This window comes from Crocodylus porosus, unplaced genomic scaffold (assembly GCF_001723895.1).
Source record: "Crocodylus porosus isolate Cpor-Errol unplaced genomic scaffold, CroPor_comp1, whole genome shotgun sequence".
NCBI lineage: Eukaryota > Metazoa > Chordata > Crocodylia > Crocodylidae > Crocodylus > Crocodylus porosus.
Window position 1 is genome coordinate 215,553,449 of NW_017728886.1, and position 22,291 is coordinate 215,575,739.

Consider the following 22,291-nt stretch of genomic DNA (forward strand, 5'->3'; position numbering starts at 1 on the left):
GAGAGGAGCAGCGCGGGGGGGCGGACGCGGGGTGGTTTAAAATCGGAAATGTCACGCTCGGGGGTTGCTAAAATACAGTGTGCAGCGTCTCCGTGATCAGCCAGGTGATCGCAGGCAGTGGGGGAAAGGAGGGGAGAAATCACCCCGCCTTTAGGGCCAGCTGATTGCTCTTTCTTCTTCTTCCAAAAATGGTGTGTGTACTGTATGCATGTGTGTGTGTATGCATGTGTGTATATCTACATGTGTGTACATATATATGTGTGTGCGTATGTGTGTATATATATGTGTGTGTATGCCTCTGTGTATCTATGTATGCCTGTGTGTGTGTGTGTGTATATGTATGTATATGTCAGGCTTGGCTTTAAGGCAGCATCATTTTGCATTACTCAGTCATTTAAAAGTAGACGCACCCTTTCCCAGAACAGCGATCCATGAACCAGCCACTAAGTATTCATGCTGAAGATTAAGGTGTTGAAAGGAGAGTGTTAGGCAATAACTGTTCACGGTTACCACTGTCAGGAACTGTGTCAGTGTAGTGGCTCAAGGCCCCAGTGGAGAGTCTGCTAAGTGCTCTAGAAACATAACAGCACAGTCCCCAGCTACAGCATATGCAATCTAGCTAGCCTAAGAGTAGGAGAAAAGAAAGAGAGAGGTGAAGTGATTTTGTCTAGAGACAAGAGATCATTGGTTAGGCCTCATGATTCCTCCTGAACCACACTGATTCTATAATTAAACAGTCTCTATTAGTTTATTCATGGTAAATGCCTGCATCAAGTAATTCTTGCACTATTTTTCAGGTGCGCTTGGTAATTGCTGAAAAAGCACTAAAATGCGAGGAACATGATGTTAATCTACCCCTGAGTGAGCACAATGAACCATGGTTTATGCGTCTTAATTCATCCGGTGAAGTCCCTGTTCTTATCCATGGAGAAAATATTATTTGCGAGGCAACACAAATTATTGATTATCTTGAAAGCACTTTTATGAATGGTAATGCTAAAAATATTGAGTTTATGAGATTTTTCCCTTGCTAATAATATACAATAATTATGTATCTCTTGTAGAGCTCTGTTCATATCCACAGGATGTTTACAGTTCCAAAAGCAAACTGAAAGGTCATGTTGAACTCCCTGTCAGAGTTTCTCACACACAAAAGATTGGTGGTGATCTCCTTGCTAACCTTTTGTTCAGAAAACAACTTCCCAGAGGACTGAGGGGTATTGGTAAACGGAAAGTGCGTAGTGGCATCCTGAAATAAATGAACTTTTTCAAGTATGTTTTAAAACATGAAAGTATTTTTATATCGAATGCCTTCAGTGTTCCAGCTCTAAGTGGTGCTGGGTACAGCAGTTGCTTAGTCTTGGTCCCCTCTGGGCTTCGGTCCCAGTAGAGCCCAGCTTCCTGCTTTCAGCACTGCCTGGGGGATGGGCAAGTGGAAAGTGCATCTCCCGCTGCTTCCAAGCCCTGTGGGGAAGCATGCAAGGAGGCATGCTCCTTTAACATTTTATAATAATCTTTCTGAATGATTGAGATATCCCTTTCTAATGAGCTATAGGGATGTCTATTATACATTCACAGGCTGTAACAAAAATGGGTGTAAAAAATGGATGTTCATGAAAATATTTGAAAATAATACACGACAGACCAGATTCTTTGGTATACTTAGGCCTCTTGAATCCATGTGCATGTTTAGCTGGATAGGGATAGGAACACTCAAGTGCTTGAGATCAAGTATGTGCTCAAATGTTTTACTGACTGGGGCTCTAGGGCTAATGCCATACAATAATAAGGCTTTTTCACGATGATCATGTCATCTGTGCTAGTTGGAAATAGTCATAATACTACTTTACCATATTGCATTTCATTTTGTTTTTACTTTCTTAAATATATTTCAGAGAAAACACCAAGACTAATGCCAGAAGATGGAAGCATGTATTATCCAAGAGTGCAGCACTATAGGGAGCTTCTGGACTCCTTGCCAATGGATGCCTACACACATGGCTGTATTTTGCACCCAGAATTAACTGTGGATTCCCTGATTCCAGCTTATGCAACAACCAGAATTCGTAGTACGTATTAAATGTAATATGAAATTACTGCCATTTAACAGATTTTGCTTACATGATTCTAAGCATATCCTGTTTTTTTTTAAAGGTCCTTGATAGCTGAATAACAACATAATGTTAAAAAAAATAATCCCATAACTACTCAGATACACATTATGTTGTTGTTGGAAAAGATTTTTAACAGATGGATGCCTACAGCTGTGCATTTGTATAGCTGGAAGCAGATGGGTGATCAGGATTTTTGAAGATGTGAACCCTTAATTACTGTATTGTATGGTGTATGGGTAAAAACAACTGCATAAGCCAACTCCATATTTCCATAAAAAAAGTTAGGATTTGTGTATGTCCATTGTATAAATAATCAAACCCACCCCAGTGCCTGGAAGCCTGGGTGGGCTTGTGGGAGAGGTGGCATGCTGGAAGGCTCCTGGGAAGTTGGATTGGGCCCCTGAGAGTAGTCGGGGCCCAAGCTTACCTGGCTATTTGGGCAGCACAGGGCCTGCTGGCAGCTGTGGCAAAGTTGGGGGGTCCCTGGCTAGCCACAGAGCTAGCTTCCTACCCGCCTCTGGGCACACTGCCCATCTGTCTCGTCTGCCATGCCTTGTTGTTAATTAATTAATAGTTGTTAATTAAGGCAGGAGGGTGCCCATTGTACACTCTGATATTGGGAGGGGGCGTTATCCGTGGCTCCGTTCCATCCCTACACCGTGGCCCAAGCCTCACAGATGGCATCTCAAGCAGTTGGCTCAACTGTCCCCTTCACCCGTCAGCTGTGGCCCCACTCATGGGACCTTCAGCTTCCGTAAGCCCTGGCCCCATCTCAGGCCAGTCGGGGCCCTTAGCTTCTTCACTCATCATGGGCATTCCTCACAGTGGGCACCTGGCCCTTTTGACCCTTCCAGTCCCGGCCCCAGCATTGACAAGTTGAGTGCCTCAGGGTGGGTTTTCACCTCCTGCCTGCACTTAGGGATCAGGGTCCCCCATTCCCTGCTCAGGTGCTCCTGGAAGCATGGCTGGCCCTGAGGGGTCACTCCTCCAGCAGACTCAGGCACCTCCAGAAGCTTACCTGGCCTATCCTGCTCTGGTGGAATATGGCCCACTCAAAGGTGAGGCCTGGGGTTAAGGTACCCCTACTCTCTTTTCACTGGGGTGGTAACTGGCCTGGCATTTCCTGGGGGTTCCTGCGCCACTGAGAGCCCCACCAGGCCACCCACTCCTGGCAGGGTGCAGTTTTAGGTCATGCCCAGGATCAGGAGCCTCCAAACCATCCTCTATAGCTCCTGCCCTTACCTCCAGGATGTTCAACAGTGCCCTGCCACAGCAGCCCATCCAGCCCATCCCAGAGGGTGCTGCTACTGCAGAGGGAAGCACTGGGACCTCCCATTGCTCAGGGGCTGCCCAGCCCAGTGACAGCTCACCCCCTGAGTGCAGGACAGGCAGGGAGGCTCTACTGAAAACAGGATCAGGCACCCTGGAGCTTCGGTCTTCAGCGGGGGCCTGCAGCTGGCAGGACGCCTGGTACTGCCTGGGAAGGGGCTGGTTTGCAGCAGGGGGAGGGTAGGGGTGTCAAGCAGGGCTCCCCCACTGCCAAACTCCCCCCACAAAGGCAGAACTAGTGAGGCCCAAGTTTGCTTTCAGTGGAGCCTCCCTGCCTGCCTCACAGCTGGTGGGTGGGTTGCTGCTGGGCTGGGCCACCCCTGAGCTGCAGGCTATCTGTTCCTTCCCTCTGCAGCAGCAAAAGTGGAGGAAATGATCTTGCATTTACTCCAGGGTAAGAGCATGCACAGAGGCAGTTAGCATGGAGTGGATTACATGCTGTAAACTGACACTGTAGCATACTTCACAGAGACTTGCTTATGTAGCCATATCTGTTGTTTCTTTTGATGGCTGAAACTTTTGAACGAGTTGGGAATTTTTGGAAACGGAACATAATTCCTAAGCCACTTAGGCAGCATTGAAAATTGTATTCAGTAGCTCCAAATTTAGGATGTTAGGAAACTTCAGTTCCATTTTCCCAGAGCTAGTAAATGTACAGTCATTATGAAACGATTCATTGAAGGTATAGCTATTTTGGGGGTGGAGGTGAACCAGGAGTAAGTCACTGTTTTAGAACGAAGATGTCTTTTGTCATATACCTGGGTTGAATATGACCATCATGTAGAGTTGTGGTCTTATTTGACTTCAGTAGAAGCATGAGCAGTCTCAGTAGAGTAACTAAGGGTGGACAAGAGGGTCACCTGCCCTGGGCACCAAATTAGGAGGGGTACTGGAATTGCCTTCTAGTACCACAGAGTTCATGCCCCAGCTGCATACCCATGCTGGGAACTTCAGTATTTCCCAGCTGCTGCCACTGCTGCTGCTTTAAGATTAACAGCTGGGTTGGGGCAGAGTATGCGAGGGCAGCTGCAGCAGTTCATCCATGAGTAGGCACGGGTTTAGGAGTTCGTGGCATGGGTAACACTGTTGCCTCTCCCTGGCTCCACTCTCAGAACCCACATGCCCCACAGCCCCTCCCTCAGATCCCATGCACCCTGTGTCTCTCCGAACCCCGTGCCCCCTGCCCGCTTGTTCTTGGAACCACATGTTTGTTATGCCACTGAGAACCCTTCAGAGTTTCAAGTTCCGTTGGACTTTGATTTCTGTTGGCCCTTGCTCTACTTTATTCTGCACGCTAGAACAAAGAGGCCTTCTATTACCAAATTTCTGTTCCCTGTTTACATACTTTCCGCCTGTAGACAAATCACCCTTATTATTTTTTCTTAAATGAGATAGACTCACTTCCAGAAGTGTCTCCATATAAGGTTTGTTTTCCAACCCTGTAATCTTTCTCATAGCTCACCTCTGAACCCTCTATAATTTTTCTGCTTCCTTCTTGAACCACAGACACAAAAATGAATACAGTATAGCTGTAGTGGTTTATAATACAGTGCCAAATACAGAGATAATTGTTTATATATCTTCTCTTATATATCTAAGACTGTATTAGGACGTTTGGCCACAGTATCAGAGTTAATGCTTATCAGCGATGATTCCCAAGTCTTTCTCAATGTTAACCTGCTTCCCAGGTACAGTTTCTGATTCTGGAAGTATGGCCTATATTCTTTGTTTCTAGATATATGACTTTACATTTGTCTTTATTGAATTCATATTGTTTGCATAACCCCAACTTATCAAATGATCCAGATTGCTCTACATTACTGACTAATCGCTTTCATTATTTTTTACTCTTCTATTTACTGTTACATTAAAGGTTTATTAGTAATGGTTGTATGTTTTTTTCCTGTTCCTTCATAAAAATATTAAAATAGTATAAGGCCAAGAATCACTCCTGGAAGGACTCCAATGGAAACACATTTGCTCAGTGATGTTTCCCTATTTACAGTTACATTTTGAGGTCTCTTAGCCCATTTTTAATCCATTTGCTGAATGTTCTGTTGATCCTTCATTTTTATAATTTCTTAACCTATCACATGGTGCAAAGTCAAAGTATATTCTATCTGCACTATAACATTGACAAACCAAGCTTGTAATGCTATCAACAAATAATAGAAAGTTGATCACTATTTTCCATCAACCTATCTTGACTGGCAATTCTTTTAATTATTTAAATACTCTTTTAATCTTATTTGACTTCTTTATTAATTGACTTAGGAGCTTTTCCATTATTTGGCCCAGGATTGAAACCAAGCTGATGAGACTATAACTTGAATCACCCCATTTATCTTAAAACATTGGTACAACATTAGCTTTCTTCCACTTCTCTGGAGTTTCTCCAGTATCCTAAGACACACTAAAAATTAACCTGCCCAACATCTTAAATTTGGATAGAGGTTACTTAGACTTCATAATTTAAAAAGGTCCAACATTAATAGTAGTTGTTTAACCTTCCACTTATTCTTAGAATAGAAACTCACTGCTGTCAGCATTGTCATTAAATGGAAACATATCATCTGGCTTTTTCTCAGATACAAAGCAGTAATACGTTTACTAAGACTCCCACATTTTTTGCATTATTATCGATAGTTTTACCATGTTTACTCAGTAGTGATTCAGTGCCATTATTAGGGTTTCCTTTGTTTATAACTACTTAAAAACCTTCTGTTTTTTGTCTTTGACCCGTCAGCTGTATACTGTCTTGTGTCCTCTTGGTTGTTTTATTGATGCCTACAACAGTGGTTTTCAAACTTCCTAAAGTCACAGAACCCCTTCAAATCACTTCTTCTGCTATGGAACCTCTACCCTGACTCTGTGGGCAATGTGAGCTAATGTGGAGCCATGTGATCTGGCCTAGGAATGGCAGCACAACACCTCCAAGCCCACTCTGCCATTACTCTCAGTCTCTTTGTGGAAACCTGGATGACCTAACACAGAACTACAAAATACAGTTTGAAAACCACTATCCTACAGTGTAAAGCTTCTATATATATACTAGCCAATTGCCTGTCAAGAATGATGGCTTGGTGGGGTGGGGGAGAAGGAAGAGTGGCCAGGGACAGAGGCCTGTGTCTGGCCCCAGCTCCCCCCACCTTTGGGGCCAGGCCTGCTTCCCCTCTTTCCCCTACTTTGAGGCTGGAGACAGGTGGGACCCCTCTATCTGGTGGCCCCGCCTCCCCCCGCTTCGTCACCTTGCCTGGCCCCCCTGCTCTGTCACTGTCACCTGCAGGGGGGCATAGTCAGTAGCACTGGCCTTGCTGGGCTCTACTGGCCCCACCCCGCCCCCTCCATCTGCCCTATCACTACCCCTGCCCCACTCTGTCTACCCTGTTGCCACTGCCTGGAGGGAGCTGGGGGGTTGCGGCCAGTTGCTTTGGGGCCGGTGCCGGGGCTGCACTGCCTATCCAACCCAGGGGGCGGGCAGGAATGGAGCCCAGCATCTGGCCCTGCACCCCTGTTCCCATCATCCAGCTCTGCCCCCCCAGTTTGGGTGCGACCCTCTTCCCCCTGGCGGTTTGGGTCTGGGTCCAGGGCCACTCCCCAGCTGCCATGGCAGTTCTGACCCCATTCCCTCACCCCCTCACACCGCTGCCACTTTCTCCATGGAAATGGGGGGGGGGACCAGGCCAGCTGTGCTGTCCTGGACCCCCTCCTTCCCCTTTGTCCATGCCATCATGGTGGCACTCCACCACCTGCTGTCTGGAACGCTGTTGGAGCACTCTGACTGACTGCCATGACAGTCAATCAGAGTGCGAATATAGCATTACAGAGAGACAGACAGACAGACAGACTACAACTTTTATAATATTAGAATTTATTGTTATCAATTTCTACCTTTCTTATTTTTAATTTATTTATATACTATTATTATGATTATATATATATATATATATATATTTAGCTATATCTATATGTCTATATGTGTGCATGTGTGTGTGTGTGTGTGTGTGTGTGTATAGAGAGAGAGAAAGAGATAGAGATAGTGTTGGTGTGTTGTAGCTGTAATGGTCCAGGAATGTACAAGAGTTAGTTTTTTTTTTTGCAATAACTTGTGTTGGACTAACCATATAGATGGGAGAGAATTTTTAGTGGCTTTTGGACACAAACTACCTGCAGCAGGGACCTGGCTCTCCCTTGCATTCACCAGGGCAATGACTGCCATGGCATCCTATGGTTCCCAGGATCTCAGGCTGTCCCTAGCAGTGGGTGATGAGCCCATGGACAGGCTTCATGCCCCCCTGCATACTTGCCCCCAGGGTAAGGCAGGGAAGTGGCAGGAGATGCACTTCCTATGTCCCCATCCCCCGGGTAGGACTAAATACAGGGAACTGGGCTCCGCTGGGGTCTGGAGCCCAGAGGGGACCAAGACTAAGCAATTGGTGTACCCATCACCACTTAGAGCTGGGATGCTGAAGCTGCAGCCAGTATTGATTTCTGCAGGGGCTCTCAGAACTTGCCAGCAGCCACAAGGCACGTGGAGGCATGAAGGGCTCTGGGTTAGCTCAGGCCAACCTGGAACTTCCCTTATAGGGCAGCACCAGCCCCAGCCCCAGAGAAGGGGAGGAGCTGGTGCAGGGACTAGGCCATATTGTTTTCCTCCGCTGGAGCTGAGGACATCTTGCTGGAGACCAGCTCAACCCTGGCTCCCATGGCAGGAACCTGATCACCCTGAAAACGCTGGAGGCCAGGTACCTGCAGGAGCCACATAAGAGTTCCTAATACCTGTGACCCCAAATTGCCCACAGAGGTTGGCCTGCTACAGGCCTACCCTGTGATTTAGGCTTATGACTGGGGGCGAACTCTGAAGAATCTCTGCTGTCTGAGGAGAAGGCAGACACACACCACAGGGCTGAAGCTAGGCCCGTTAAGTAGGCAGTAGGGGTGTGTGAAACAGGTCGTATTTGATTCAGATTTGCCCAAATCAGGGACTGTGATTCAATTTGTTGATTTGGATCACTGTCCTGATTTGATGAGCTGAATCCAAATCTAAAGATTCGATGCTGATTCAGAGAATCCGCAATTTGGCCATAGACACAGCTTTAAATGTTTTTTATTCATACTTTGAGGTACCAGACACGGCTTGTGAATGCTGTGATGGTGGGGTGGATGGAGCATTCCACAGGAGTGTGGGGTGCGGGGGGAGCCTGCATGCTTGGTGGTGAACCCAGAAGTGGACCAGAAGTGCTTCCAGTGCACTCCCGGGTCTGCCACCAAGCTCATGGGGCCCCCCTGTGTCCCCCTGGCTTGGCAATTGCATGTTGGGGGGGCCCTAGGTGCCCCCCCTCCCCAGCCCAGGAAGCACCAGTCACCTAGCTGAGTGGCGGGGTGGGGGTCCCCCATGTACTCCCTGGTGGACCATGAAGTGGACTGGAAGTGTTTCTGGTCCACTTCTGGGTCTGCTGCTGAGCACGCTGGGCCCCCCTCCCCCCCACATGCTCCTGTGGAATGCTTCATGTACCCCACATCTCAGCATTCACGAGCCGCCTGGTACCCTGAGGTATGTAGAAAAAAACATTTAAAGCTGTGTCTATGTCTGAATTATCAAATCTCAGAATCTCTCCAAATCAATTCTGAGGGCTCCAATTTGATTCAGAGAGATTAAAGTGGCTCCTGATTCGATTTGGATTCAGAGATTTGGCTGCCGAATTGGACCAAATCTCCACTGAATTGAATCAGCGAATAAAGCTTCACACAGCCCTACTAGGCAGAGATGATTATTTACATTATATTGCTTTATTAATTTCTATGTCGGATGGATGGGAGAGCCTTACCAGAGTCACAGGGCTTGGCCAGCTCATGTTGGTCCCAGACTGCTTTGCTTTTGTCTTCTCACATGGGATCGTTTGAAGACAGACAGACACCTGGAAGGGCCAGGCATCTATCTCGATCACCAGAACACCTGCGTGAATAGAGGTAGGGTGTAAGGGAGGCAGAGCATTACAGAAAATGCCCTGCAACATCATGGCAAACCCCATACAGTCAGGTACCACCTCCAGATAGCCTTTGTATTAAAGTCATGGAAGGTGGGATATAGAAAACAGGGTGTATACAGTTTGACCCAGCTTTGAACCAGAGGTGGAAAACACTGTGAGACATTAGCGAGGCATGGGACACATATAGGGATGGTAGGAGCATGTACTGATAGCCCAGAGTCATTTGGGCCCACAAAAGGCAGCCTTCTGCCTATTAACATCACAATCATTTATCAGCAAGCTGTGGCAGGAGAACAAGTTGGGTGGTTTGCCTAGAGACAATGACGGGGCCATACTAGTAGCGGGCCTGGAAAATGCCTTTGTCACAGATATCACAGAAAATGCTCGCACCCCTCCACCCCCGTGTGTGTATTTATGTATGCATGTATATATATTTGAATAATATTACATAACATTAGGCAGTTGTTGTCTTCATTTCCTGCCAGGCTGAATTTTTAATCAGTATAAACTTCTTTCTCAATTGTGTGATTGGGAATCTAATAAAAAGTTCCTAAGAAACTCCTAATTATCATCACATATTTTGTTTCAGTTTTTTCTTCCAGATGATTTGACCCATAATTGTTTTGAGTATTTTTATATTGTCTCTTTTAAAGCGTCACACTTATGTATTACTGGGTGCGTCTGCATGAGAAATGACATTGCTGTAGTGACAAGCTATGGTGATATAGCTTGTTGCTACAGTGTTATAGCATCAGCGGGCAATGCTACATCACCATGGTGACCACTGGTGACATAGTGTTTAAAAATAATCATGCGCTGCTGGGGACTGTGCAGTACTGCTGGGTACTGTGTAGTCATTTAGTACTTGCTAAACCAAGTTCTAAATGACTGTGCAGTACCAAGTGTGCAGCCAGGGGCACATGTAGATGTGCCTACTGACTAGCATTTTATCTGCAAATGCAATGAAGTCAGGATCCTTGATGCCTATTATTTTTCAGCTCTATATTCAATTCCTTCAAAATATTCATGCAGAATATTGTCATATTCCATATTCATGGCCATGTGACATTGAAACAAAAAGCATATAAAATAATTGGTCAGCATTGTTTAATAACACTGTTACTTCAGGTTAACTCTGCTGATTTCATTTAAGTTAGTCCCAATTTCCCCAGTTCAACGGAAAGAGGACTCGGGCCCTGTGTTCAGTTCATTATTGAAGATATTAGTTTTTATTCAAGACTTTCTTAGTTATGGCTTAATGTTTGACATTCTAGATTTGTAAATTGGGAAGTCTCTGGCCAGTTTCATGTAAACTATGACTTTAAAGAGTGAATATGTTATTTCCTATATAACAAAAGATAAATAGTAATCTTTTCCCAAGTTTTTCACTCCACCTCTTCTTCCAAACATAGTGTCTTGGGGCATCTTGGGTCAGGTTTTAAAAGGTGTTTCAACCCTAAAGATGTAAATAGTCTGCCATGGAGTTAGGTGCCTAACCTGGTTAGATTTAAAAAAACCCAACAACTGGACCCCTTGCTGTATTTTTAGGCATCTAAATACTTCTAAAAATATGTAAACATATTGGCACCACCCTAAATGATACATGCAGAACTATAACAGGCTGCCTAAAACCCACCCCTGTTTGCTGCCTATATGCACTATGCAGCATAGCGTCTCCTTACAGCAGGAGAAAAGTAGCAGGTGACATTGTCCAGCAGGTACAAGACTCAGATGACCACCACCCACTATATGGACATCAACCAGTGCACTGTTGTCTCTCATCGAGAAACAGCTTTTTGTCTTCTATCACACCATTGACCACATCCCCAGAATCATTCAGAACTACCCTCTGGCAAAAAGAATGGGAGAAACTAGGCAACAAACAAGTTGAATGGAGCTGGTGAGGAATTACCCCCAGTAAGGATTTAGCATCCAGCTCCAACTACAAATGGCATACATGGCAGAGCCTGAACAGATTGAGAGTGGAAGAGTCAATTTTCTCATGAAATTGTGGGGCCTCCGTGCAACTGACTAATTCATTTGTCATGAGAAGCAAACCATGGATCGTCTCCTGAGATGTCCTATAGCAGATCAATGCCACCCATAAGATCTGGCAACACCAACACCAGATACAGTGGCCTGTGCAGAATAATGGGAACAGACCATATAGCAATTTTGGAGACCCGACAAAGACAACTAAAAATCTTGCCTTTTGTACACTGATTTTCAGAATTGCTCAAACTCAGTGGGAACTCTGTATCCATAGCTTCTCTGGAAATCATGGCCAAAGCATCCAAAATTGAGGATCCGAAAATGAAGCACACAAAATTACAGTACACTATTCACAACTTGGTTGAAAATATTTTCAGGAGTGAAGTATGAATGTTTGTGATAGAAGTAGAACTGCTTAATATGTCCTGTTACTTTAATTGTCCTTCTTCTTTTATTCTTTATTATAGATAACAAAACATTTGTTTGAACTTAAGATCAAATGTGTAAATTCCCTATCCTATATTCTTCCTCCCTTCAGCATATGATTCATGGTGAATAGAAAATGTTTTGGGATCCCTGGCTTATGCAACACTTCACTGACTGATATGGATGCTTCACGCAGGAACCATTTTCCATTTCTTCAGACTAGTTACAATACTTTAACTATTTTAACACAATTTATTTGCTAATTTTTATGGATTAAAACATTAATATATTTGGTGATTTTACGTAATTCCATTTTCTGTTTATCAGGCCAAATAAGTAACACAGAATCTGAACTGAAGAAGCTTGCAGAAGAAAATCCAGACCTCCAAGATGCTTATATAGCAAAGCAGAAACGCCTTAAAGTAAGAAAACTCATGTTGACCTACTGTTGGTTATATTGGAATTTTCCTGAAATGTTGGTGATTGTTTTTTACCTGTTGTTTTCAGTATACTTCATCAGAGGTTTACTTTTGCGAGATGTTGAGAACTCTGCCAAAATATAACAAAGCTCTTATGTATGTATCTATTAGGGCTGTGCGAAACTTTGTGGGGTGTTTCATTTGAAGCTGTTTCGATGCATTTTGAACTTGAAACAGCAAAATCTAAAATAAACAAAAGGCTTCAAAACAGCTTTGAAATGAAATGAGTCACTCAAAATATTTAGGAAGTTTTGAAACCTTTTGAGTTTTGAAGCCAGGCTTACTTGGCTTCAGCACTGGTCCCAGGTGGCAGTGGCAGCCTCCTCTCATCTGACGCACAGATCTGGGGCCCTGTGCCCCCAGGAGGTCTGTGGGGCTGTGCCAGGCTCCTCTTGGGAGTGTGAGCTCCCAGATGTGCGTGCTGGATAAGAGGAGGCTGCGGCTGCCACCTGGGCGCAGCCCACTCCCAGCACTGGTCCCAGGTGGCAGAGGCAGCTTCCTCTCATCTGTGGCACAGATCTGGGGGCTTGCACCCCTGGGAAGGCTGCGGAGCTTTGCTGGACTCCTCCTGGAGGTGTGAGCCAATCTTCTCCAGTCCTGGGTGCAGCCTGCATCTAGCACCAGTCCCAGGTGGCAGCCTCCTCTTATCCAGAGCACCCCATTGGGAGTGCTGCCGGTGTCATTCAGGCAGCAGCGGCAGCCTCCTCTCATCTGGCACATAGATCTGGGGACCTGCACCCCCAGGAGGAGTCCAGAACAGCCCTGCAGCTCTCCTGGGGGTGCGGGCCCCTGGATCTGTGTGCCAGATGAAAGTAGGCTGCAGCAGCTAGCAAGTGTCAGGAGTTGTGTTTTGAACAGTTTGAGGTGCAGTTTTCCAGAAACCTCTAACACCTGTCTCCTTGAAACGTGGCAGGCTTCATGCCCTCAGAAGGGGCTACAATCCCTGCAATTTTCATCCAAATCAGGCAAGAAATTACAATGTTTTAGGCATTTTCATGATTTCCCATTCTAGCCAAGGGTAAAAGTCAAAATGCATCAAAACAGTGAAACAGTTTTGATGAAATGAAATGGGACAGTGCTTCGAAATGAAACGAAACGACGAAACAAAACACTGTCCCTTCAAAGCAGCAAAACGGATGTTGAAATGAAGCAATGGTGTTTTGCACAGCCCTATTATCATCAGTGACCTGCCAAAGAATGTCTTGCATTCAAAAGCTTGTCTAACTCTATCCCAACTACATGGTTGGTTCAATAAAAGATATCACCTTAAGAAATCCTTGCCTTTCACATAATTTATGGATTGCCATGATGACCAACATCACTATTCCACTACTTATCTTTAAACACTTGTGATTACTTCAAAGCTGAGCATAAACTTAATTTCTGTGTTTGATTAGGTTGGTGTGCCCAGAAATTTTCACTATCGAGAATTTACAAAATATTTGATTCTTTAGATATTTTTTCTCTTATGTGAGTTGTCACTAAAATTCCTGTCACCATAGGCATCCCCCTCGCTTTTAAACCTGGTAATAACTTTTTATTAAATATGGACTGTAATGCTAAGTAAATCTTCTGAAAATGCTGTAACAATATACTACATGTATAATGGTTAAAACTGCAACCTATTTATATTTTAGTCTAAACTGCTGGACCATGATAATATAAAATACCTAAAAAAAATACTTGATGAACTGGAGAAAGTTTTGGATCAGGTTGAGACTGAGTTACAACGGAGAAATGAAGAAACACCAGGTAAAAAGGAGTATTTCTGATTAATTCTAGTGACAGATGTGCAGCACAGTTGATTTAGCCAGATATCATCACTTGTTCTACGCAGACTTTTTATTGTTTGATTTGCTATTTTATAACAGCATAACTCAGTCTAATTTAGTCAAATGCAATCTGTTGAATGGCTCATGGAGCCTGACAGATATTTTCAGCAGGATGTCGACAGAATTAACTGCACAATTCTACACTATTTTTTTTTTTAGGCTTCAGTTCAGCATAGCAGGTATGAATCTAATTTTAAACACATTGCTGGTCATCATGTCCTTACGCACATGGGTAAATAACATGCTAAATTTGGATTCCAGTACTGGATTGACAGTCTTGGAGGCTGAGGTATTTTATTAACCAAAGAAAGACTGCAGGCAGTGGTACTGCACATTTCCTTTTGCTGTCTTGTCAGTATCCTAATCCTTGCTAATTGTCTTTCAAGTTAGCTCTCCATGCTCACTGAAGGAAGAATCCTGTAACATTTTACTTTACTGAAATGGGACTTTCCCAGCTAAGGAAGTGCATTTTTGGCACTTGCACAGAGTTTGTGATCCTACCTGACTGAAAGTATAGACACGTGCTCAGTAGCTTATGATGGTTATGTGCAGTGGATGTATGTTGTGTGCATATGTGTGCATGCTGTGTGAGCATAAATCATGAAATTCTACCTGATAAAAACCCATGAATAGCAAGTGTTAGATGCTGAAAAGGGGAGGGCACAATAGATGAATGGTTAGGGTAGTCACCCAGGCGGCAGAAGATCCACGTTGTAGGCTTCTCCCTGCTCCCCCGCAAGGAGGTTTGGACCTTCTCTCTTTGATTTTGCAGGACTAGGATCTTAACTATCAGGCTACAGGTTTGTAATTAGGTAGTCCCTTCTCTAGCCTTCCTTTTGAAGCTGCTCCTTTGGCCTGCCAAGAAGGGAGTTTTAGGGGCTCAGGAAGAAGAGAACAAGCTATAGGGTAAAAGGCTCTGTAGTATGGATTGTGTAGGAAGGACACAGGCTGTGGATTCTAGACTAGATCCTTGTTTCCTGTGGGACAGAAGCTTCCCCAGTACTCTCCATCCAGTGTAACCAATAAATATGAAGTGCAAGATCCAGTGACTCACCTTCAGAAGGAAACTAGAGCGAGGGGTGTAGGGGTTTGATCACAGTGGTGGGAAATTAGGGAGATGCAGGTTTAAACCCCATCTGGGTGAAGGGGTCCCAGCACCTGGGTTGCCAGTTTCCTGGGTAAGTGCTATAACTACTCAAGTATTTTTTTGTGTTGGGCCAGAATTTTGGGGATTTACACTGAAGTACATGTGTATGGAGCAGTATACCTGCCTGGCCAGAGCACACCCTACTGGGAATGTGCCAGCATGTGGAGTAAGCTTGCAAACTGTGCCTAAGTGCCAAAAATGGCAATTACATGACTGGGTACCTGCCATTTGGATGCATAAAGTGAAATAGGATTCTGCCAGTAGAATTTGATCCAGTTCCCTTTGAAGTTACTGGGAGCCTTTTCTCTAACTTCACTGGGTGCTGGATTGGATCCGCTGTCCTTCAGTTTTCTGTTGACACTACCAGTACAGATGCCTGTTAGTGTCCAGCTGTGTTTTGTAAGAGAAGCCTTGCTCACTAAGATGAAATTTGGACCACTGATTCTGTTCACCTGGATTACTAGATAGGTGCAGATGGTAACAACTGCCCGTCACTATCAACATAAGCTGGTTTAAACCAGTGAAGTACACAGTAGGAAATATTTTTTGGTCCAAAACCTCTACTGGCATAACTCCAGCGGTATTACCCCATCAATGCACTCCACATCGGACAATAGAATGTCAGTGAACAAATGAGGAATACCAGTTCTACCTCCTGCAGTATTTGGTTTTCTCCTGCAGATCTCCTTTCCAAGCAGTGATGTGACATGACACTCACTGATTAGCTTATGATATCTGACAAGATAGCAGGCAGATAAAATTTGGCTCTAGGTCAAGTGTCTGCCTGTGGAAGGGAGGCTTCTAAAGTTCTTGAGTTTGCAACCACCTCCCAATCTCTCTCTGAGCTTCTCTTTCTTCATTTTTACTGTTCACTTCCCACTCACTAGCCTCCTTCCTCACAATGGTCTCCCTTTCACACATCTAGGGTGTATTTTTTTTGCCCTTCTCATGTACAGGATTACCATGTATTAACTTGTCATTCTCTTCAGCTGTAAAGGATTGAATCTGTTTACAAGTCTCTTGTCCCAGGCTCCTACCACAAACCTATTTTGCTTTTAAAAATACTAGAAAGCTGAATCCTCTCACATTCTGCTTAAGACCTAAGCAGAATATAAGTAATTCTGCTGTTTAGGAGACACAATGAGAAGAGATGAAGCCAGCCTGACATTCAGTGAAGAATTAACATGCCACCTTAAAAGTTTTGGTTGGGCTATGGGTTGATTCAGTGCTGTTCTGTTGGCTCAGTTGTCAGGTTAAGTCCCTTTTGTTTAGAAAATATTCACCATATTAGCAGTTCTTGCTTGAATTTCTCTCAGTAGAGCAACACACAGAAGATGTCATAAGGTTCCAGAAGTTGAGAATAGGGCTAACATAGTATCCATCTTTACACAAGAAAAAAGGAGGACCCATGGAATGATAGGCCAGTTAACCCAACTTCAATACCTGGGAAGTTACTAGAACTAATTATAAAACAGTTATTTTTTAAATACCTGTAGAAGGAAGGGTGATTACTAGCAGCTGCAATGCTGTAGAACCTCCGCCACATTGGAGGTTATCAAGAAGAGGCTGGATAGGCCTTAATTAATGCTGGGAGTTGCATTTACATCCATTACAACCCTATGACTCCCAAATAAGAGTTCCCAATGAGTCTTAAAGACAAAACTGAAGTGTGTATTTTATGGTATCAATAAAGAAAACCTGATCTCCTGGGAGAAGGGCTTTGAAACCTTGTATGGATAAGGTTGGAAAAATGTTAGTTACTAAAGTTTTTATTTAAAACGTTGCTATTGTCTATGAATACCTGTTATATACTTGCCATAGAAACAGACATGTTAGATCATACAGACTTCCACATGCTTTTATTATTAATTAACTCCTAATTCTTCATGTCTTCTTTTTGATTAGAAGAGGGACACCAACCTTGGCTCTGTGGTGAATTTTTCAGTTTGGCAGATGTGTCACTTGCTGTTACGTTACATCGTCTGAAGTTCCTGGGATTAGCAAGACGAAACTGGGGAAATGGAAAACGTCCCAACTTGGAAGCCTATTATGAGCGTGTCTTGAAGAGAAAAACATTTAATAAGGTTTTAGGACATGTCAACAACATATTAATCTCAGCAGTTCTGCCAACTGCATTCCGGGTGGCCAGGAAAAGGGCACCAAAAGTTCTTGGCTCTACCTTGTTGGTTGGCTTCCTAGCAGGGATGGGTTATTTGGCTTTCATGTGTCTTCGAAAGAGATTTGCCAATATGATATTATCAATTAGAACACGACAAAATTATTTTTAGACTTGTGAGAGTCTTGGGATATCTTTTGTCCCCAGGGAAATATCTAAAACAAACATATAAGAAAGATTATGTCCATGGACCAAAACATTGTCACAGAATAATAGTCTCCTGCTGTTGAAGAAATGTATTGGCAACGCTGAGCTGTTTGTGGAAAATAAATGTTGAGGGGATAAGAGGGAAAAAGCAATACTTAATTTTCAAAGGAGGAGCTGTAGATTCTGTGCCAATGCTTTGTTAGAATGACTATTGTTTCTTACTCTTTTACCAAATGACTGATATAATTTTAGTACTTTTAATTTAACAGATATTCATGCAGAAACATGGTAGGTTTCCACAGAGTGGGGAAATTCATTAGTGTGCACAGGACCAGGGTTCAAATGGGATCTAAATTGCACCTGTACCTTATGCTTTCTTCTGCAAAGGAGTGAATTTCACTGCCTACTGTAGAGAGGAGGATTTTTTAGGGTGATATCTTTTATTGGCCCAATGGGGGTAGTCTTACATAAGCTTTCAAATGTAAGAAATTCTTCTTCAGGACCCTCCCTAAGAAAACCTTCCGTATCACATTTCTGGATGATCATGGCTACAATATGGTTACACTCCCACTGTGTGGCATACTGATCAAGGACCATTGAATTTCTGTGTGACCACTATGACTAGTTTAGATAAAATAGCATCAGTTTTTCACTGTAGGTTCACACCGTGGTACAGTTTAATTTATTTGGGAAGGATTTAAGGGGCTAAATCCTATTTCACTTTATTTATTTACACACTTTTGGCACTTAACATACAGTTTTGAATCCAGTTTTGTTTCACCCTGTTGCAAAATAGATGTACCTGCTGGAAGCAGAGAAGAGGAGGACCTTCCCATGGGTTAGCCAGTAGCCTAGAAGTTAGGGCATTGCCCAGGGGGTAGGACCCGGATTGTAGGCTCCCTTCTTGCATAGAAGGTTTAAACCTGCATCTTCTGTTTCCTAGCAAAGTGCTCTAACCAGCAGGCCACAGGTTAGGTAGTAGCCAGACCTCTTTCCAGTCATCTCCTTCAAGCTGAGCCATTGCATTTGTTCATTTAATATTCTCTGGATAAAGATCACTAGGGAAGTTTCTGCCCTTTTGGGATCATGGCTTCAGCCTAAAATCCAGGCCCCACTCCAAGACAAAGTAGCATTCATCCTACTGAGCTCACATGTTCAAGCTTGTTCTTCCTGGCCCCACATATCTTATTCTCTTGCCTGTCCATGCAATTAGTTTCAAGAGGGAGGCTGGAAAAGTCACTGGATGATATCTAATCTGCTGCCTCCTGTTTAGAGCACGGTGCTGGGAAACAGAAAATGCAGACTCAAATCCCTTCTGGAAAAAAGGTGAGCTTTTTCACCACAGGCAAGTGCCCCAATCGCAAGAGTTAAAACACGGGAGAGGGGCGGAAGGACACACTTCTCCAGCATTTAGCACCTGCTAGTTGTGGGATTTTGCCTGGCTACAATTTCAGATCTTACCCAGCCTTTTACATGTACATCACCACATACCTGTCTGCACAGAGTGCACCCTTACTGAACATCCTCACTTGCCTGCCCAGTGCTGAGTTGCAAACTGTATGTAAGTGTTTAAAACTGCAGTTATGCAGTTATGTATGTGCTATTTAGCTGAAGAAAGTAAAATGGATTTAACCCAAAGTGTGTATGAAAGTCAGCTATTTGTGTACAGAGGGAGACCTTTCAAAGATCTCTACTCCCCTTCAGCAGGATCTGCTTCTTTATGACAAGGTTAGAAATTGGTGAAAATGAGTAACAGTACTGGACAATGACAATTTGGATTTGTAAAAATACTGTAAAAAAGGAAAAGGTCCTTTGATATTAATCACCAGTCAATGGCTGTTGTCAAATGTATTGTTGAGTTTATCTCCTTTTCATTTCAGTGAAACTTGTGCACCTAACTATGATTTGCACCTATCCTGGATTTCTGCAGCCTGAATGGAATCAGGACCTATCAAAATTCTCATCAAAGGCTGTTCTAGCAACACTTACAGTTCATTCGTGAAGACCAGGAAGCACGCTACATATTTTTGGTCAAATGTCACAAGTTTTAGATTAGGTCACTGCACCAAAACACAAGTGAACTTTTTGAAGGTTGTCCATCACTAACTAGGGCCCACCAACTTAGTACATTTTAAATCTAATCTTTGTGTCTGTAGCTCAGTTCTATTAAAATCTGGTTGAATTCAATATATAACTTGTAAATACTCTCTTATGGCCAGTGAATGGAACAAATATGGATTTTAATCTGGCAGTCTAGCAGAGGGTAAAGTGGATAATTTGATTGTTAAATATTGCTGGTTTAATTTAATGGAGTATTAATTTTTTTTTAAACTAAAGAAGGCTAAATGTCACAGTCCTTTTCCATTAATAAGAAACATTCTTGTGTAGGAAAAAGTCCTTTTTTCTTGATGGTAAGAAGACAGTTTTATATATTTCCATTTCATGATCCATTTGTTTTGGAGAACTTGATAAATTGAATGTGCTGTATTTACAAAAACCTAACATCTCTAGAGTAATTTTAATCCAACAATACTATTAATGTGCTGGCAGCTTGAATTGACTTTTGCTTTGTTGTTTGTGTATTGCATAGCATCTGCATTTATTTGTAACTGACATATTCCACATAAGTTATAAAGATTGTATAAACCCAGTAACTTGATGCTTTGATGACATTTCATATTTCTGGGGGGTTGGAATACACTAAAGTATAATCTGTTCATATTACTGTAAAATTAAAAATATGCTATTTATAAATATGGACCATGTAGGATAAATTTCATCTTCTCCCCCTTCTTTTTCAATTTGAAATGTTCTCTTCCTATAGAAATATTTTCTGTTAGTGCGAAAGTGTCCACTGCAGTCCACCCTACCAATTTGTAAGTGGGCTAGCATGAGCACTAATTATTGATCAGGCTGCATGGTTTCACCCCCTATGAGCCCTGATCTTTTGTGCACTCCAAACTATCCTCATTAGCTGACCAAACCAGTATGTGGTGTTGAGATTGAGAAAAACTAAAATGGCCACCAGATGTCAGTGCTCTTCCAGGGCTGCTCTTTAGGTAAATCATCTGAGTTGTGTTGGAAAGCTTTTGACAGTTTTCACAAATGAAAAATCGATGATTGGAAAGTGGGACAAAAGGAAGGGTTCTGATCAAACTAGCTGGCTATTGAGAATGTTGATCAACTGCATCAAAACAACATCTTTGTTGTCTGGGTAGATTTTGTTAGACCAACTAAAATATTTGAAAAAAAGTTCTTTGTAAGCTTTGGGGGACAAATACCCTATGTCAGGCACAGGGAGACGCTGCAGCTCTTATGAGTTCTCCAAGGTAGAAAAGCTAAAGTGTACCAAGAAGTCTGTGAAAATGTAAATGAGTGGAAGTTTGGAAGACAATGCGTAGAGATGAGGGAAGGGAGGGGGATGTGTGAAGAAATGTAAGGGGTCAGCTTCAGGCAGGTTACCTGGTGAATTAATGTCAGGCAGGTTATCATGTGTCCTCAATCCAATGTCAATATTAAGTCCATGATTTTTGTATCCAGTAGATTTATGAAGTGAAGTTCGCACTCCACATTCCTTTACATATCTCCCTCCCCCTCTCCCCACATCTCTACCCATTGTCTTGCAAACTTCCACTCATTTACATTTTTGCAGACTTCTTGTTACCCTTTAGGTTCTTTTCCACCTTGGGGAACTCATAACAGCTGCAGTCTCCCTATGCCTGGTGTAGGGTTGTTTGTGCCCCAAAGCTTGCAAAGAACTTTCCCCCAACTGTTTGAGTTGGTTTAATAAAAGATATCACATCTACCCAAAGAACCTGGTCTGCCTGTGTCCTTAGACCAGCACAGCTACAACCAACAACTTGCAATGTTGTTGTGGCATTTCACAAAACTGGAATATTTATTGCATAATTTCAACAGTAAACAATTAGGAGAGTATACAAGTTGTGATTGTCTAGCCGAGGGCAAAGTTAAAGTAATATTTCACGTTAACATGAGTCCCACTGAATAGCAATGAAATGGCACATTGACCTGAATTAACTTTTTGGACAGCACTACTTTCAGAAAAGCTCAGCTTGTTGATTTTACTCAGAGCACACATCTGTTACCTAAACTGCAAACTAATTAGCTTTTGTTAGCACAGCAATTGAGTATTTGATAGGAACCTTATTTTAATTGCCTTAAAGTGCTCTTTGTGGTTAAATTTGTCTTTGTGTGGAGGACCAGGAAAGCCTATACTTCACTTAAACTAGCAAAATGGGACAGCATAGGCTGGTGCTGCATAGGCTATGTATCGGCCCTTTGCATTGGGTGAATTTTGTTTCATTTTTAAAGCTGTTTGCCTTTTAACAGTTTCCTGCCAGCATTGCTTTGTCTGCACACCTGCGAACATCTTGCCAGCTGGATGCTGTCCTCTTTATTGTTTCTCTATGTCATGCAGCTGGTGCACAGCAGTATGCTAATATTTTATTTTTGTATCTTATGTTTGTATGTGGGATCAGCAAAATAAACATGGATCCTGACACAGTTATCTAGACTAATGTATCTCTTTTCTTTTAACAAAATGTAGTACATTTGACAAGCACAAGATTTGGCTAAGAGGAGGAATTAAATAGGCTGATGCTGTTTGAGTCACTGCAAGTTTTTCCATTTACATGTAAT

General features: G+C 43.1%; 1 protein-coding gene across 1 annotated transcript in view; it reads left to right on the forward strand.

The window, feature by feature from the left end:
* The window catches only part of GDAP1 (ganglioside induced differentiation associated protein 1), a 19,574-nt gene extending 304 nt beyond the window's left edge, over positions 1 to 19,270 (forward strand). The window contains exons 2-6 of the mRNA XM_019549395.1: positions 798 to 990; positions 1,896 to 2,069; positions 12,179 to 12,273; positions 13,968 to 14,082; positions 17,215 to 19,270. Coding sequence (XP_019404940.1) covers positions 798 to 990; positions 1,896 to 2,069; positions 12,179 to 12,273; positions 13,968 to 14,082; positions 17,215 to 17,597 — 960 coding nt within the window. The 3' untranslated portion in view covers positions 17,598 to 19,270. The remainder of the gene's footprint in view (positions 1 to 797; positions 991 to 1,895; positions 2,070 to 12,178; positions 12,274 to 13,967; positions 14,083 to 17,214) is intronic.
* Positions 19,271 to 22,291: the final 3,021 nt, after the last annotated feature.